The sequence below is a fragment of the Carlito syrichta genome, unplaced genomic scaffold (assembly GCF_000164805.1).
Source record: "Carlito syrichta isolate Samal-C Ts95f unplaced genomic scaffold, Tarsius_syrichta-2.0.1 Scaffold309682, whole genome shotgun sequence".
Classification (NCBI taxonomy): domain Eukaryota; kingdom Metazoa; phylum Chordata; class Mammalia; order Primates; family Tarsiidae; genus Carlito; species Carlito syrichta.
The window spans coordinates 210,727-227,662 of NW_007253778.1; the positions used below are offsets into that span (position 1 = coordinate 210,727).

The window sequence follows — 16,936 nt, forward strand, 5'->3', positions numbered from 1 at the left end:
GGATGACTTTGGTAGTCAATCCTGTTATAGAAAGTGATAATCTGTAAAAAGGAGCAAGTAATGTTTTCAAATGAAAATCTTACGTACCAACCACTTTCCTAGCCAGGTTCACTCTGGGAGAAGCAACCAATTGATGTAGGTGTAATGGGATATGTAATACTTCTTGATCAAAACTTTGCCTCTGTGGTTGATTCTCCACATCTTGAAAAAGATCTTTGTAAGAAACCACATTCATAAACATCATATGGACATGGTTGAATGCTTCAAGTTTTGGTTAATGAATAAACTTATTTTAAATTGGCATGTTACTTGTATTGCAGGTCTTCCTATTTTTGTTCTCTTTGGTCTCTCTAAAATTTCAAGGAAAAACTACAAGTCTCAAAATGTCTATAAGCAGGAACAAGTTAATTTTACTACTAGGAATGATCTGCTTGGAACAAAGTGAATCTACAACTCTTTCTCTCTCCAAAGGTAAGTTCCAGATGAACTCTATAACTGCCTTTGTTTTAAGAAATAACTTTGTTGGCAATGGGCATCACAATTCTGCCCCACGGTCCCTTGGGAAAATGAAAGAAAACAGATATATTTTGTTTCTCCTGCAATTAGCATACACCATGGGGTGAAACGCTTATAGAATGCAAGTCATGTGTCCAAATAAGTGAAAAATCTCAATTCACTTAGTGAAACAAAGTGAAAAAAAAACTGGTATTGTTCACTTATTTGGACATATTATACAACTCCTTCTTCATGGAGCAAATTCTGGAAACCAGCATGGATTTAGAAGCATGTATAATCTTTTGGAAAATTATCTTGCTTGAAAATATGAAGCATATACACTGTAATATCTTGTAAATTGTCTCCCACCCCCAATTGACTTAAGCCAAAAACAACTCTTGGCAGATTTCTCCATGGTCAGACTTGTGCTAGCCCCAAGAATCAACATGTTTTTTGTCTTTGTGTCAGTAAGGAAATAGGAAATTTTAATCTAAAGTATTTATGATTCATTCAACTGAAATAGTTAGAAAATAAGTTTTGAATCCAATGTCATACCTGCACTGGGTTCAGAATTTTTTTTTTTTTTTTAAACCTAGTGTTACATTCATATGCTACCATTATTTAGCTGCACATCTCTTTGATTCCTAGTTTTTTCATCTGCTATGTGGGGATAATAGTGCTTGATTTACAGGCAGAGAGCAGGGATTAGACAAGAAAGACTTTTGTATATTTGAACATGTTAATCTAAATAACGATACTCTTAAGATGTGTTCTCAAAACAAGCCATTTGTTCATCCATCCAACTTTTCTAAGTGCTTACTTCTGCCATGAATTGTGCTAAACCTTAGAAATACAGAGATGAATAAGACATAGATTTTTTTTTTACCACAAGTAGTTCATAGTTCAATAATAGAGGCAAATAATTCACTATCATAATATTGCATAGTGGAAACTATTAAAGGGATGAAGAAAAAGTGCAACACAATACAATAAAGAGACACTAACCCAATATAAGGAAATCAGGGAAGACTTCTTAGTTGAGGTGATGATCTCCAAGCTGAAGAATAAAGATTAGAGGATTCAGTAGGCAATGAAATGTGGTGATTTTTGAGGCAAGATACAAAGAACAGATCCTCCTTAAAACGTGGCAAAAAAAAAAAATGGCCTGTAGAAAGGAGAGAAGATGTGCTATCCTTGAATTATCAAGTGATGGCAAATATCTTTAATCCAGGTTATGTCTTACATGGGGAGTCAAAAAACCCACTGAGAGCAAATAAGTGAATACAAATTTGGGGGGAATAAAGTCCTTTTACATAAAGGAATGGAGTTTGTTTTGTTTTTAATTACTTGGTAAGCCTCTATTCTAACACTGGTTGTGAATCAGGACACTAGCTTCTCTCCACTCTACTCTCCCTGAACAACCTGTCACTTTCTAGCCCCCTGGAGAATTAAAATGGGTGAAGATTTATTGGTATCTGACTGTGTGGTAGGCACCATAGATTACAGTCTCACTCAGTCCCGTAGGTGAAGCAGCAAAAATATTTACACAACTGCTATCTAAGACAGACTATGGAATTATCAGCAAATTAATTTAATAACTTCTATGTATCAAGAACTATGCTAGATGTTATGAATATAGGTAGCCCTAAGATTAAGTTCCTATATTTGAGGAGCCCACAGTTTATTTGAATTGAAAGACATAGAAATAACTATAATGGGACAGGCTGTGGCTCACGTCTATAATCCCAAGGCAGGAGGATTGCTTCAGCCAAGCAGTTTGAGACCTCGTGTAGGCAACATAGCCCTCGTCTCTACAAAAATATCAACAAATTAGCCTCACATGATGGTGTGTTCCTGTAGTCCCAGATACTTGGAGGTTGAGGTGGAAAGATTGCCTGAGCTCCGGAAGTTGAGACTGCAGTAGCCATGACCATGCCACTGCATTCCAATCTGGTCAACAAAGCATGACCCTGACTTTAAAAAAAAAAAACAAAAAACAGGCTAGGTGTAGTGGCTCACACCTATAACCATAGCACTTTGGGAGGCTGAGGTGAGAGGATTGCCTGAACCCACAGGTTTGAGACCAACCTGGCCAACTTGACAAGACCCCATCTCTACAATAAATCAAAAAATTAGCCAGGCATGGTGGCATGTACCTGTAGTTCCAGCTACTTGGAAGACTGAGGAGGAAGGATTGCCTGAGTCCAGCATTTGAGGCTGCAGTGACTGGGAGCGTGCCACTGTCCTCCAGTCTGGGTGACAGAGTGAGATTCTGACTCAAAAAAAAAAAAAAAAAAAAGTCATAATGGCATATAATAAATGCCATAGGAAAGAGTGCTGTGAGAACTTCTCAGGGTTCATAAAGCTCAGAATCAAAAGAGAACTGCATTCCTAATAACCCAGTGGAGACTTACACCTGGGGCATTAATCTTCATTTAAGAAAAGTAAATCTTTTTATTATATACATGTTCCACATGATAAAAACTGATCAATCCCTTCTACTGCAAATTAAAGCAAATCCCAACAATTAGCTTAAAGTCATTTTACATCTTGCTGCAATGCTCCATGTGCTACAGATTGTTTTTTCTTGCTCAGAGGAGTTTTCTGTATTCCTCAGTCCTAGAAATTATCTAATCACTCAATCTTTATCTTATATTTTTTTCAGCTTCCAACTGTGGGCAGAGTCTGGTTAAGGTACAGCCTTGGAATTACTTTAACATTTTCAGTCGGATTCTTGGGGGAAGCCAGGTGGAGAAAGGTTCCTATCCCTGGCAGGTGAGTCTCAGGAAAAATTATCTTGTGGGTGGGCTTTGAGATGTCTCAGGATTGGATTTCCCAGGATTGTATACTATTTGTCAGTGCTCCATGCTGCCTGCCTCTTCACTAGAGTTCTCATGGTTGTGTACAAAAACCCAAGTCCCCTGCGATATTCATCAGCTGAGTGTCAGAAAAGTTGTGTTCTGAATAGTTACATGCACTACTGACTTGTTCCACAAATCGGAAATTCCATCCCAGACTTTCAACCTTTAAAATAAATATCCTACTTGAAAAAACTAAAGCACTTTTGAATTTACACTTCAGAAAATGTTTTGATTCAATATTAAAATAAACTTCTGTTATAGTTAAGAAAACCAAAGAATTCATATGCACAGATCCACTTTGTGTTGAGGTGTAAAGTTTTCACCCATACTATAGATCCCCTCAGGGAATAGTCAAGAGTGCTGCTTACTTAGTGGTTAATGTCCTAATAATTTTGCCTCAATTTAATCTCCTGGTCCACCCATGTCATAGATGTATCTTTGTGCTTTGACCCTAGCTCATGAAATTTGCATTTACTGTCTCTGAAAGTCTTCCAATTTTCTTTACCCTAAGAGCCATGTTGTATTCTTGCCTCTTACTTTACATATAATAATCCTCTTTATTTTTACATCTCTGAGTCAGTCATATTAACTTGTAGGTCAATGACTATTTGGTAATAGGTAGTTAATTGATTTTGTGTTCAGTGGGTTGAGTGATTAACTGATTAATTACTTGGTTGAATAGTTAATTGACCAGTTGGTTACTTTAAATTGATTGGTCATTCACAAGTCCATAGCAGATCATAGTAATGGTGGTTCATTGACTATTACTTACTCACTCTTTGTTCTAAGCCTCTTCTCTGAATAACTTTTTTTTCCTCATTAAATCATTTTTGGTCGGCTGGGTACAGTGGCTCAGCCTGTAATCCCAGCACTTTGGGAGGCCAAGGTAAGAGGATTGCCTGAGCCCAGAGGTTCAAGACCAGCCTGGGCAACTTGGTGAGACCTCATCTCTACCATAAATCACAAAAACTAGCCAGGCATGGTGGTGTGCATCTGTCGTTCCAGCTACTTGGAAGATGTGGAAGGATCACCCAAGCCCAGCAGGTTGAGGTTGTAGTAGCCGTGAGCACACCACTGCACTCCAGCGTGGGAGACAAAGAGTGAGATTCCAACTCAAAGAACAAAAAAAAAAAAAAAGAAAAGCGAAATAATTTTTGTTAAAAAAGAGGACGGTTTTAATAAACTGCTTTTCTTCTAAATCCAAAGATATGAGTATGTTCATTAAAAGTTTTTACTTATACACAGTAAGTCATTTTAGAATCAAATCAAATACCATAAATAGCATGAACCAAAAAAATAAAAAGTATGTTGGAGAGGCAGAATAAAGAATAGGCTTGAAGAGGATATAAAGGGTATAAGAGTCATATAGTTAAGAGTATGAGAAAATTCCCAAACCAGGCGAAGTGGGGACCAAAGGGAGGCCCAAACTTTGCCTGTACGATGACCACTTATATACCTAATCCTGAATAGTACCCCACATTTTTAAAATTTAAAAAAAGGGCCAGGCATGATGGCTTATGTCTATAATCCCAGCACTTTGGGAGGCCAAGGTGAGAGGATTGCCTGAGCTCACGGGTTTGAGACCAGCCTGAGCAACTTGGTGAGACCTCATCTCTACAATAAATCAAGAAATTAGCCGGGCCTGGTGGCACATGCCTGTAGTTCCAGCTACTTGGAAGGCTGAAGTGGAAGAATCACGTGAGCCCAGCAGGTCGAGGCTGCGGTGGCCATGAGTGTGCCACTGCATTTCAGCTTGGTAGACAGAGTGAGACTATAACTCAAAAAAAAAATGAGTATGAGAAAATGGTAGATCCAAACTATCTCCTAAGAGACTTGGAGGAATTGGAACATGTGTTAAAGGCTCCCTAACCCCCCTCTTGCCTTTCTCTTAAACCTCTTCATCCGGACTTTGCTGTATCTTATACTCCTTTATCTTCATTCTTGGATACTGCTAATATTGTTAAAGCAACAGGTCTGGGTCAACAGTGTTACAAAAACAAATAAATAAATACCAACACTTCTAACTGCCAACTTTACTGAAATCCTTACCACCAATCACCTCAAATAAACACCTCTGAACCAGACCAGGACTAGGCATATTTTGGTTCCAGTACTATTCTTCTTTCTGAGCTGCAGTGTATGGGCTTTACCTCTTCACAGTCCATAATTCCTGACCTCTGTAAGTAAGATATCTGAGTCTGTTTTGGAGAATACACCACATAATCATGTTTTGGGGGGAATCCCAGGGCATTAACTCACTTCCATAAAAGGTCTTTGCAATTTAGGTGTCTCTGAAACGAAGGCAGAAGCATATCTGTGGAGGAACCATCATCTCTCCACGGTGGGTGATCACGGCTGCTCACTGTGTTGCAAGCAGGTAGGGAAGCCCTAGTCCATGGATAAAGGTCAGACAACCCTTTTCTCTCTCTAGGAATCAGCAGCAATAACTCTATTAAAACATGTATGTGGCCAGATGCAGTGGCTCATACCTATAATCCCAGCACTTTGGGAGGTGGAGTGAGAGAATTGCTTGAGCTCAGGGGGTCAAGACCAGCCTGAGCAACATGGCAAGATCTCGTCTCTACAATGAATCAAAAAATCAGCCAGGCACGGTGGTGCATGTCTGTGGTTCCAGTTACTCGGAAGGCTGAGGCAGAAGGATCGTCTGAGCCCAACAGGTCAAGGTTGAGCATGCCTCTGCACTCTAGCCTGAGTGACAGACTGAGACTCCAACTCAACTCAAAACAAACAAACAAACAAATGTATGTGTATAATGAGTGAGCATTGATTTAGTGATGCTACATCTTAATTGTGTGACAAAAATGGGACTCGGTGACATTGTCAGATGGAACTCATCTTGGTAAAAGACTTGCATTCTTTGCAGAAGTTAGACACTTTGTTTACTTAACATGACTGGAATTGAATAAAGAATAATATCCAAGTGAGAGGAAAAGAGCATTACAAAGAAGAATTTGTGAAAGTTTTCTTTTAGTTTTCTTTAATTTCAGTGAAAAAAATTATCCAGTTCATTATACATCTTATGAAAGGAATAAAAGAAAACAAGGGGGGGGGCAGTAAAATATAAAGTAAGCTCCCACGTCTTCCTTCCTACTGCTCCTGCCTCTCTGAATCTCAACCAAAAATTCCATTCTTTGTTTGTTTTTCTGTGTGATCCAAAAATTATACTATTTTCAGTGCTCTTGGTATACACTAGACTGTAATCAAGATCATGTCCCCATATTTTTCCTCTTTTATTTAAATAAAGTCTGCAAGCCTTCCCTGGATATTTACTTGGTTGACAAAATGACCAAGGCACAACTTAATTATGACTACTGCCTCCAGAGAGTTCATAGTATAAAAGAAGTACCAACTGATAATTTTGCTGCAATGTGGCAGGTGGGACACTAGAGAGATTCTGTGTTGTAAGTGAGGTACCTGATACAGCCAAGAGTCAGGGAATTAAACCCAGAGAAATTAATGCCCTCCTTAATTTTGTATAAAAGTACCACTTCTGGGAATGAAGTGTATTCCACTGAGTTCCTTCCAGATAACATTGACCCAGGAAGATGAGGTGTTTCCCAAGTCATGCCAGGTCTCTAAATCACTAAAGAAGGAAAGGAGAAGATCCCAATTTTCCAATTGTTGCAATAAGTCTCAAATTTCTGAGAGTACATACTGGGACATCAGAGTTATGATGCTGTTTGTCCTTCATAATATACACTAAGCATACGATCTCTAACATTTGAAGCAGCATACTTACTGGGAATCACAAATTATTCCCAAAGGAACTCATTGTTACTGAGTCCAGGTTAACCTCCTAGGGTAGCTGAATAAAGTCCCCTATAGCTTTAAAGTATTGAATTACAATGTGTATGCATCTTTACAAATAACATTGCAAAGTATTAAATTAATCATATCACTGACTTCATACAAAGCCCCCTTTGCTAGTCTTCTGCTGGAACTCTGCTGGAACTTGTCTCTGCATTTTTTTCTAACAGTGTTGGAATCATTTCCACATTGTCCATTCATATCATTCTGTAGAAGCCAGTTTGTCAGCTGTCACAACTGTACTCAGAGGCACAATGAAATTCATTCATTTTACCACTTCCTTTTCATAGAAACATTGTGTCAACTTTGAATGTTACTGCTGGAGAACATGACTTGAGCCAGGCAGAACCAGGAGAACAGACACTCACCATTGAAACTGTCATCATACACCCACATTTCTCCATCAAGAAACCAATGAACTATGATATTGCCCTTTTGAAGATGGCAGGAGCCTTCCAATTTGGTAAATATTTGAGGCTTACCCTGAATTTTCTACCCTATGTTCTCTGTTCCATAGCACATTTCCTGCAGTATATGTTCTGAGTCAGAGTATTTTGAGACAGAGGTTTGACCTGGAAAGTCCCCTGTGTGAAAACTCTTTTTGTTTGTGGTTCGGGATATAGCATTATGTGGAGTTGGGAGAGAGTCTTTGTCTGACAAGTGACTCCTGGAGGTGCCAGGCAGAGATACCACAACTCTTACAAAGTCTTTAGGATGGGCACTTAGATGCCAATTGTTGAATGGCCTATGGTGTCCTCTCCTCCACGAATGAGACAAGCCCTGCCTTGCCTTTTTTTTTAGACCATTTTGTGAGGCCCATATGTCTTCCAGAACCAGGGGAGCGATTCAAGGCTGGATTTATTTGTACAACTGCAGGCTGGGGCCGCTTGACTGAAGGTAAGAACTTTGGTGTCACTCCTCTTAATAAGAGGTCAGAACTTTTTGTGAAGAATCAGAAAATTGAATTTTAAATCTACTTTTTAAAAACAAGTGTGTCAGGCTCGGTGGCTCAGCCTGTAACCCCGTGCCTTTGGGAGGCTGAGGTGAGTGGATTGCCTGAGCCCGCGGGTTCGAGACCTGCCTGGGCAACTTGGCGAGACCTCATCTCCACAGTAAATCAAAAAATTAGCCGGGTGTGGTAGCGCGCGCCTGTAGTTACAGCTACTTGGAAGGCTGAGACGGAAGGATCGCTGGAGCCCAGCAGGTCGTGGCTGCGGTGGCCGGGAGCGGCCACTGCACTCCAGTTTGGGTGATAGAGTGAGACTCCAACTCAAGAAACAAAAACAAAAAACAAAACAAAACAAAAAACAATTGTGCAAAAAAAATTTAAAGAGAGTTAATGTCACATTGTACGTAGAAATTCAGGTCTTTCCAAAAGACATAAACCTGAATGGGACATCTTCAACTCAGAAAGTGTGAAAGAGTACTTGGCTGGGGTTTTCGTCTCTGTGTTTTCCAGATGGTGTCCCCCCGCAAGTCCTACATGAAGTGAATCTGCCTATTTTGACCCAGAAAGAGTGTGTGGCAGCCCTCTTAACCCTAAAGAATCCCATCAGTGGGAAGACATTTCTCTGCACAGGCTTCCCTGATGGAGGGAGAGATGCCTGCCAGGTAGGTGGGACTCTCCAGCCTCAGCTTTGTTACGAGGCAGGGGAGTAAAAGAAGGCTGGTTCCAGGTAAGACTGAAATGTTGGAAAGAAGGATCAGGAGTAACAAGGGAAGTTAGGTCAAAATAGAAAATTTAAACAAGCTGATTTTAGCAGGGAGAGTGAATTCAGAGGAGGCCTTCTGCTTTTTTCAAAAGATCAAATAACAGAAATAATGCCAAGAATGAGCTCAGGGTTATCCCATACCTGAAGAATGACTGCCTTTTTTCCTACTTAGAACTTGTGGATGTTGAGCACTTTACTTTTCCTCCGTTCTTCCTGCTAAACAAGACCTGAGGTCAGTTTTATTGCTGGGCAAGACGTCCCTGAGTCTGCAGCGTAAGATAAAGTCTACTGCTTTGATGAAAGCCTAGGGATGAGGAAGAAGGAGGTGAAATTTGTGGGCCCCAATGATATTTGAGGATCATATGGGAATCGTGCCTGAACGTTCTGCCAGGCCCCTGAGTCTAAATTAGGAACTGTCACTGATCCTCATCTAACATCCTTGTGGGGAAAAAGTAAGCACTTTGGGGCACAGACACTGACAATAAAAGTAACAGAGGCCTTTTCTCCCTGCAGGGTGATTCAGGAGGCTCGCTTATGTGCCGAAATAAGAAAGGGACCTGGACTGTGGCTGGTGTGACTTCCTGGGGTTTGGGCTGTGGTCGAGGTTGGAGAAACAACATACAGAAAAATGATCAAGGATCCCCTGGGATCTTCACAGACCTTAGTAAAGTGCTTCCTTGGATCTATGAACACATCCAAATTGGTAATGAAGCCATCACACAAGGTTAAGAAGCTGCCATTTTGCTAGGGCCAGGGAGAGCATCAGAAGAGTCTAGGCAAGTCAGGGCCCTGAACAGACAGGCTATACTTCTATTCTCAGTGTAGCACTAAGGATTTTGACATTTGTCAAATCTAAAACAAGAGTAAAATTTGGTATATGATACAGCATGCAAATATTAAATGAAAAACAAACTCATTCTTCCTAGATATTTTTCTCAAATTTGCCTTTAATTGACACTGTCTCAGCTGATGACATGTTTTCACCACTTATATCTCATCTGTTCTAGCAAGATTCATCAAGCTATAGCATAGATCAGTAGTTATTGCCTGGAACAATTTCCCCCCACCCCCAGGGGGCAAACCAGGAGACATATATAATTGTCATGACTGAGGACAGGGGCATTGGCATCCAATGAATAGGAGCCATGGATGCTGCTAACAGCCCACAATGCAAAGGACAGTGCCCCCAACAAAGAATGATCCCATCCAAAATGTTAACAGTGCCAAGGTTGGGATGTTCTAGGTATAGTAAGCCTGAAAAGACCAAAAGCTACTTGTAGTCAACTCTCCATATCTGTACTTGCCACACTGGTAGAGTCAACCAACTGTGAATCAAAAAAATTTGGGAAAAAAATTAAAAAATAACAAGACAACAATAAAAAGAATACAACTTTTAAAAATACTATGTAACTACTTATATAGCATTTATATGTATTATATAGCATTTAGGTATTACAAGTAATCTAGAGATAAAGTACTATATATGGGAAAAATGTGCCTAGGTTACATGCAAATATTTACATAGGGACTTGAGCATTCTTGGATTTTGGTATCCACAGGGGTCCTGGAACCAATCCCCTGCAGATACTAAGGGATGACTGTACATTCTTCTACCAGACTGATCAGTGAGTTAATTGTGACTTCATTACTACCTCCAAATCCAACTTCAAGTTTGTTTTTGTTACAGTGCCAAGTATCTGACCTGTTCCAAGAACTCTTTTGTAGTTGTGAGCAAGTTATTTCCATCTGTAGTTTCTGTTCTCGTGTGAAAGGACCTCTTCTTATTTGTGTAATCTCCAAGTTAATCACTGTTTCTTATTAGCCCACTCAATAAAATCTTTCACTTTTGAGCAAGGAGATGCTAAGTTTTTGAAATACTGTTCAAGATACCATAAGCTTTGAAATCCATCTTTGTTTTTCTTTCTCAGGGAATCGGAGAAGGAGTTCCAAAGGTGAGTATTCCTTGAATCCTTCCCCATCAAGAGCACTAATTAACGTCAAGCATTTCTGAATATCAGTTCTCTTTATAACCAAAAGTCTTTCCTCTGCAAGAGCTCCCATGCTCCCTAGATATAAAACTACCACCTGCAGCACCCGCAGTCATTTCCTTCCAGTCTGGGCAAACCCATGCCCAGCAGGAGCCCCAGATTCCCTCCCATTTTACTTCTAATCAATCCGGAGCTCCATCTCAATTCAGCCAATATTTTCCAAATCCTAGCTTTGAATCAGAGACTTGAGGAAAGTGGGTGAGTGGGTGTAGTATGGTCAGTAAACTACACACCTTGCCCTATATACAAAGGGATCTCATCATCTGTGTTACATTGCAACTCTACAGTGAGCTCACACTCTGACTTTAGACAAGCTCTTTCCTATCTCTGGTCCTCGGTTTCCTCATCCATTGAGAAAAGAGTTTGTACCAGATGATCTTTAGCTCAAATCTTTAGTGGTTTAGTGGTTCTTTAAGCCAGTAGAACTATCTACAAATAGCAATATGGAAAAAGATCACCCTGAGAGCTCAGAGGAGTGAGAGGCTGCTTCTGGCTGAAAACAAATAAATAAAGAAGGCTTTAGAATCATAGACATTTTAAAGTGGAATCTTGAAGGATAAGTAGGAGTTTATCAGGTGGACATGCAATATGGGTAAAGAAAAATATTACCACTCAAAGAATCTTCCTTATCAAAGGATAGGTATTAATAGATGAAGAAAAAATGTTGGGTGTAACAGAGACCAGTAAGTCAGTCAAAGCAGTGGAAATGTAGGATGTGTGATAGGGTTTTATGAGGGAGAAAAATAGAAAGAAAATTTGAGATCAAACTCTGGAAACTTTAAATAGGAGTCAAAAATATTTACCTTTATTGAGTAATAGGAAATTGATCACGCAGATAAGTAGATTCAAGTTCTACTCCAATGGTATAAGTATAGCATATAAGGGATGGTTTGAGAGGGAAATAATTCAAGGTAGACTCATGAGATTTTGCATTAGTTCAAGAGACAAGAAAGGAAGGCTTCAATCAAGGCAACGACCAGAGAATGAATAGGTGGTAACAGAAACAAGGAAAATTAGGACTTGGTAGCCAATTAGATGACAGGTCAGGAGGGAGAGGGAGGAACGAAAGATAGTACCAATGTTTTGAGCATGAAATACTAAAAAAAGGACACACAAAAGTATTAAAAATCAGAAGTGAATGCAATTTTGCTGATGCAGAGGAATCTACTTGTAGCATGTTGAATTTTGGGGGCAATAGCTAGGAGACCATTATAAAATCAAGCTTGAAGTTCAGAAATGTAGAAATAATATTTGAAACAGAGGGTATGGTTGAGACTGGTCAGATGGCTCATAGAGAAGATGAGGCTGAAAGATAAAACCTAAATAAATAAATAAAGATAGTACCTGAGAAATACCTGTACTTATAAAATGGAGTGGTCGGGGGCGGATACGGTGGCTCATGCCTACAATACCAGCACTTTGGGAGGCTGAGGTGAGAAGACTGCCTGAGCCCACAGGTTTGAGACCAGCCTGGACAACTTGGCGAGACCTCATCTCTACAATTAATCAAGAAAAATGAGCTGAGCTTGGTGATGCATGCCTGTAGTTCCAGCTACTTGGAAGGTTGAGGCAGAAGGATCGCCTGAGCCCAGTAGGTCAAGGCTGCAGTGGCCCTGAGTGTGCCACTGCATTCTAGCCTGGGCAACAGAGTGAGACTCCGACTTTAAAATAAAACAAAATAATAAAACAAAATAAAAATAAAATGTGGAGTAGGGAGTCAGAGAAAGAAGAGTTAAGAAGAAAAAAACAGACCAGGTACAGCAGCTCACATCAGTAATCCCAGTACTTTGGAAAGCCAAGGCAGGAGAATTGCTTGAGCCCAGGAGTTTAAGACCAGCCTGGGGAACATAGTGAGACATCACCTCTACAAAAAAATTTTTAAAGTTAGTCAGGCATGGTGGTGCAACCTGTAGTCCCAGCTACTCAGGAGGCTGAGATGGAAGGATTGCCTGAACCCAGGAGGTTGAGGCTGCAGTGACCCTTGATCATGCTACTGAACCCCAGCCTGGACAGCAGTATAAGACCCCGACTCAGAAGATGAAAGAGGAGGAGAAAAAATCATAGAATCACAAGGTTAGCCAGGTATGATAGCTCAAGACTGTAATCCCAGCACTTTGGGAGGCTGAGGCAAGAGGATTACCTGAGTCCAGGGGTTCGAGACCAGCCTGGGCAACTTGGTGAGACCTCACCTCTACAATTAAAAAAATAAATTAACCAGACATGGTGGCACATGCTTGTGGTTCCAGCTACTTGGAAGGCTGAGGCGGAAGGATTGCCTAAACCCAGCAGGTCGAGGCTGCGATGGCTGTGAGTGTGCCACTGCACTCCAGCCTGCAGGACAGAGTGACACTTCAACTTGGGGGGGAAAAAAAAAAGAATCACAAGGTTAAACAAGATCTAAGAGGAGCAAAAATCATAAAACTTCACAGAAACCAAGACAGGGAAAGATATTGTGAAGAAGGAAAGAGTACATCGAGAAGAGTCAGGAGGTTTCAGTGTCTATGCAACTGCTGGAAGAAGGGGATCTTGTGGCTAGCCATCAATGCTCGCCCTGACTCTCCCTGCTTTCCCTCCCAGCCTGGTGCAGTGAGCAGGATGGTGTAATCAGCGGGTCTGAGGGGAAGCTCTACTTCCCAGAAAGCCTCCACCTGTATTATGAGAACAAGCAGTGAGTATCCCTCCTCTGCTCCCCTCCCCTTACCCACCGCCCCCAGTTTGGCCGTTCCCATTAATTGGACTGTAATAGTTACTTTCTGTCTAGAAATAACACCCTCTCCATGATCTGCCTGCAGACTGTGTGTCTGGACCTTGTTGGTACCAGAGGAAATGCATGTGTTGCTCAGTTTTTTTCGCTTGGATGTCGAGTCTTGTCATCACAATTACCTGTCAATATATTCTTTAGAAGACAGACTCATTGGTGAGTGGATTTTTACACTGTCAAATGGAAAGTCCAGCTAGGTTAATGAGTCCTGGTTACACTGTGACTGGGACTGAGCCATCTGTAAATGCCACATTTCCCATCTCCAGTTTTGAGACTCAGAATTGGGAGTGGGAAGGAAGTGGATCTAAGTCTGCCCGATGGCTGCTAGCCCATGTTGTATGTCACGTGCTGCATCTGCTTCTCATCAAACTAGGCCTCCTAGCCCCATTTTTCAGACCTGGAGTCCATCAGGAGTAAAATCTAGATATACTGCAGGGCTTCTCAGGATTCCCAGACAAAACATGGCTTTCCTATTCATGACAATGACCTTTACCTGCCTGATCGAGCTAAAAAAGGAAAATACAGCTGGGCTCGGTGGCTCAGCCTGTAATCCCATGCTTTGGGAGGCTGAGGTGTGAGTGGATTGCCTGAGTCCACGGGTTCAAGATCCGCCAGGGCAACTTGGCGAGACCTCATCTCTACAATAAATCAAAAAATTAGCTGGGCGTGGTAGCGCGCGCCTGTAGTTCCAGCTACTTGGAAGGCTGAGATGGAAGGATCGCCAGAGCCCAGCAGGTCGAGGCTGCGGTGGCCGGGAGCGCCCACTGCACTCCAGTCTGGGCGACAGAGTGAGACTCCAACTCAAAAAAATAAACGACAAAAAAAAGGAAAATACCAATCGATAATCATGAGGAGACAAAGGTTACTTATATAAGATACAGGAATGGAGTGACGTTTCTGTGTTTCTCAACCAGAGGTGATTTTGCTCTGCCCTGGGAGAAATTTGGTAATGTTTGAGAAGCGTTTTCAGTTATCACAACTGGCAGTGTTACTGATAGAAGCCAGTGATACTACTAAACATCCTACAAAAGACACAGGTCAGCATGGACACAAAGAATGTTGTGATTCAAAATGTCAGTAGTATCAAGTTGAGAAAACCTGGTTTAGACAATCCTGAAGTATCATGGCAAATTCAGTTTTCCTTAAGTCATTTAATTGTTACTGTTTTCTAGATTCCTAACAAAGAATCTTCTTACTTGTGTTGCAGGAAAGTTTTGTGGAGGAAGCCTCCCCTCATCTATTCTTGTTGGTTCCAATTTTATCAGGCTGAAGTTCATATCTGATGGCACAGATTATGCTACTGGGTTTAACCTCACCTACAAAGCTCTTAAACCAAACTACCTTCCTGGTAAAGCCATTTGTTTTTATCACGTAAAAGTTTAGACCTCATAGGAATTAGATGAAGGTCAGGAAGTCCACCACCCTCACCCCGAGGCACACTGGCTGCAAAGTGGAGAGTTTTCAGGCTAGCCAGAGAACTGGGTGCAGTCTCTCCTTCAACCCCAAGTTAGTCCTGCTAACTCATAGTTATCACTCACTCAAGTGAGTTGAGAGGGCCTGGAGAGTTCTGGAAAATCAATGCGCAAACTACTTGCTTCCTGTTGGCTCTGTCTAAAAATTTAATTCACACATCAATTTTCAGGAGACAGAAAAGAAAATAATGAGAATTTCTCTTTATCTGAGTGGTGCTATTTGTTTGTACTTTTTCTTGTGTTTCAGATTCAGGTTGCAGTTCCTTAGCTGTCCTTTTTGAAGAAGGCCTCATACAGAGTCTTAACTATCCTGAAAACAACAGTGACGTGGTTGATTGTAACTGGATCTTTCAAGCCCCCAAACATCACCTAATTAAGGTATTGATTTTGGTATACCCTTACTTAGTAGGGTATACTTAGGGTATACCATGGTGCTCATGTTAGTTACTTAGCTTATGGTAAATCTACACAGTAACTAACATGAGCACCATGAGGTAAGCGAGTTTTATCTGATTGATTCGCAGCTGTGTTTGCAGTACCCAGCATCCGACGAAAGGTGACACAAATACTTTAAAAATGAACAGGCCCAGTTTCCGCCCCCCCCCAACTACTGGCTTTTACCACTAGATGGCACTTGTGTTCTTTATTTTTTGTTTAATTTTTTAAAAGTGTTGCTTTAATCTGGTGACTTTCCTAGACCCTTCTAGAAACAAATATTTCTTTCTTATTGATTAAACTGCTCATAAAATGTGTTGTAAGTAATAGATAACAAAGTCAACAACAATCAGGTCCAAATTATCAAGTCTTCCAAGCAGGAGGGACAGAACAAACCTAGAAGAACCAGCATTCAGGGAATCCTTGGTTTAAGAGAGTCATAAGATGTCCTGGGAAGGGATGGTGGAAAGTGAGGCTGAGGTCAGAGTATGGAGGGCTTTAAATATCTGGATGCAGAGTTTATTCCACATTCGTTTAGTAAGTAGTGCTTGTGACCCTTTGTCCACTAAACACTGGAAAACCATATGCAGAGAGAGGCCACAAGGTAGATGAAGGCAAGACTGCAGTCGGGGTGAGACTGGAACTAGGCATTATACATAAGTCTTTCTCTTACAATAACAATTGAAAGCAAGACAGTGTACAAAGGAAAGAATAGAGAGCAGAAAACAAAATGATGGGAGCAAGGGCAGATGGGACCTACTCAGTGTTTTTGTAGATTTAAGAGGTAGAAAGAGCTGGCAGTGGTGGCTCATGCCTATAATCCCAGCACTTTGAGAGGCAGAGGTGAGAGGCTTGCCTAAGGCCACGAGTTTGAGAACAGCCTGGCAACATGACGAGACCTTGTCTCTACAATAAATAAAAAAATTAGCCAGGCGTGGTGGTACATGCCTGTAGTTCCAGCTACTTGGGAGGGTGAGGCAGAAAGATTGCCTGAGCCCAGCAGGTCGACGCAGGGGTGACCATGAGCATGCCACTGCATTCCAGCCTGGGCAACAGAGTGAGACTCCAACTCAAAAATAGTAACAATAATTCACATTATGAGTATATTTCCAAGAGGAGGAACAAGGGGAACTTTGGTTGGAAATCTGAAAGTGCCAGAGTTGGAAGTGGTTTTAAAAAATCTCAAGCCAGGCTCGGTGGTTCAGCCTGTAATCCCGCACCTCTGGGAGGCTGAGGTGTGAGTGGATTGCCTGAGCCCGTGGGTTCAAGACCCACCTGGGCAGCAAGACCTCATCTCTACAATAAATCAAAAAATCAGCTGGGG

The 16,936-nt window shown here is 41.2% G+C and overlaps 1 protein-coding gene across 1 annotated transcript in view; it reads left to right on the top strand.

The window, feature by feature from the left end:
* The first annotated feature begins 383 nt into the window (after positions 1-383).
* Positions 384-16,936, top strand: part of OVCH2 (ovochymase 2) — a 70,823-nt gene continuing 54,270 nt past the window's right edge. Inside the window, exons 1-12 of the mRNA XM_008067529.2 lie at positions 384-471; positions 3,161-3,270; positions 5,642-5,733; positions 7,475-7,647; positions 7,986-8,081; positions 8,644-8,795; positions 9,410-9,599; positions 10,825-10,848; positions 13,522-13,612; positions 13,737-13,861; positions 14,913-15,053; positions 15,425-15,555. Of these exons, the coding sequence (XP_008065720.2) occupies positions 384-471; positions 3,161-3,270; positions 5,642-5,733; positions 7,475-7,647; positions 7,986-8,081; positions 8,644-8,795; positions 9,410-9,599; positions 10,825-10,848; positions 13,522-13,612; positions 13,737-13,861; positions 14,913-15,053; positions 15,425-15,555 (1,413 nt within the window). The remainder of the gene's footprint in view (positions 472-3,160; positions 3,271-5,641; positions 5,734-7,474; positions 7,648-7,985; positions 8,082-8,643; positions 8,796-9,409; positions 9,600-10,824; positions 10,849-13,521; positions 13,613-13,736; positions 13,862-14,912; positions 15,054-15,424; positions 15,556-16,936) is intronic.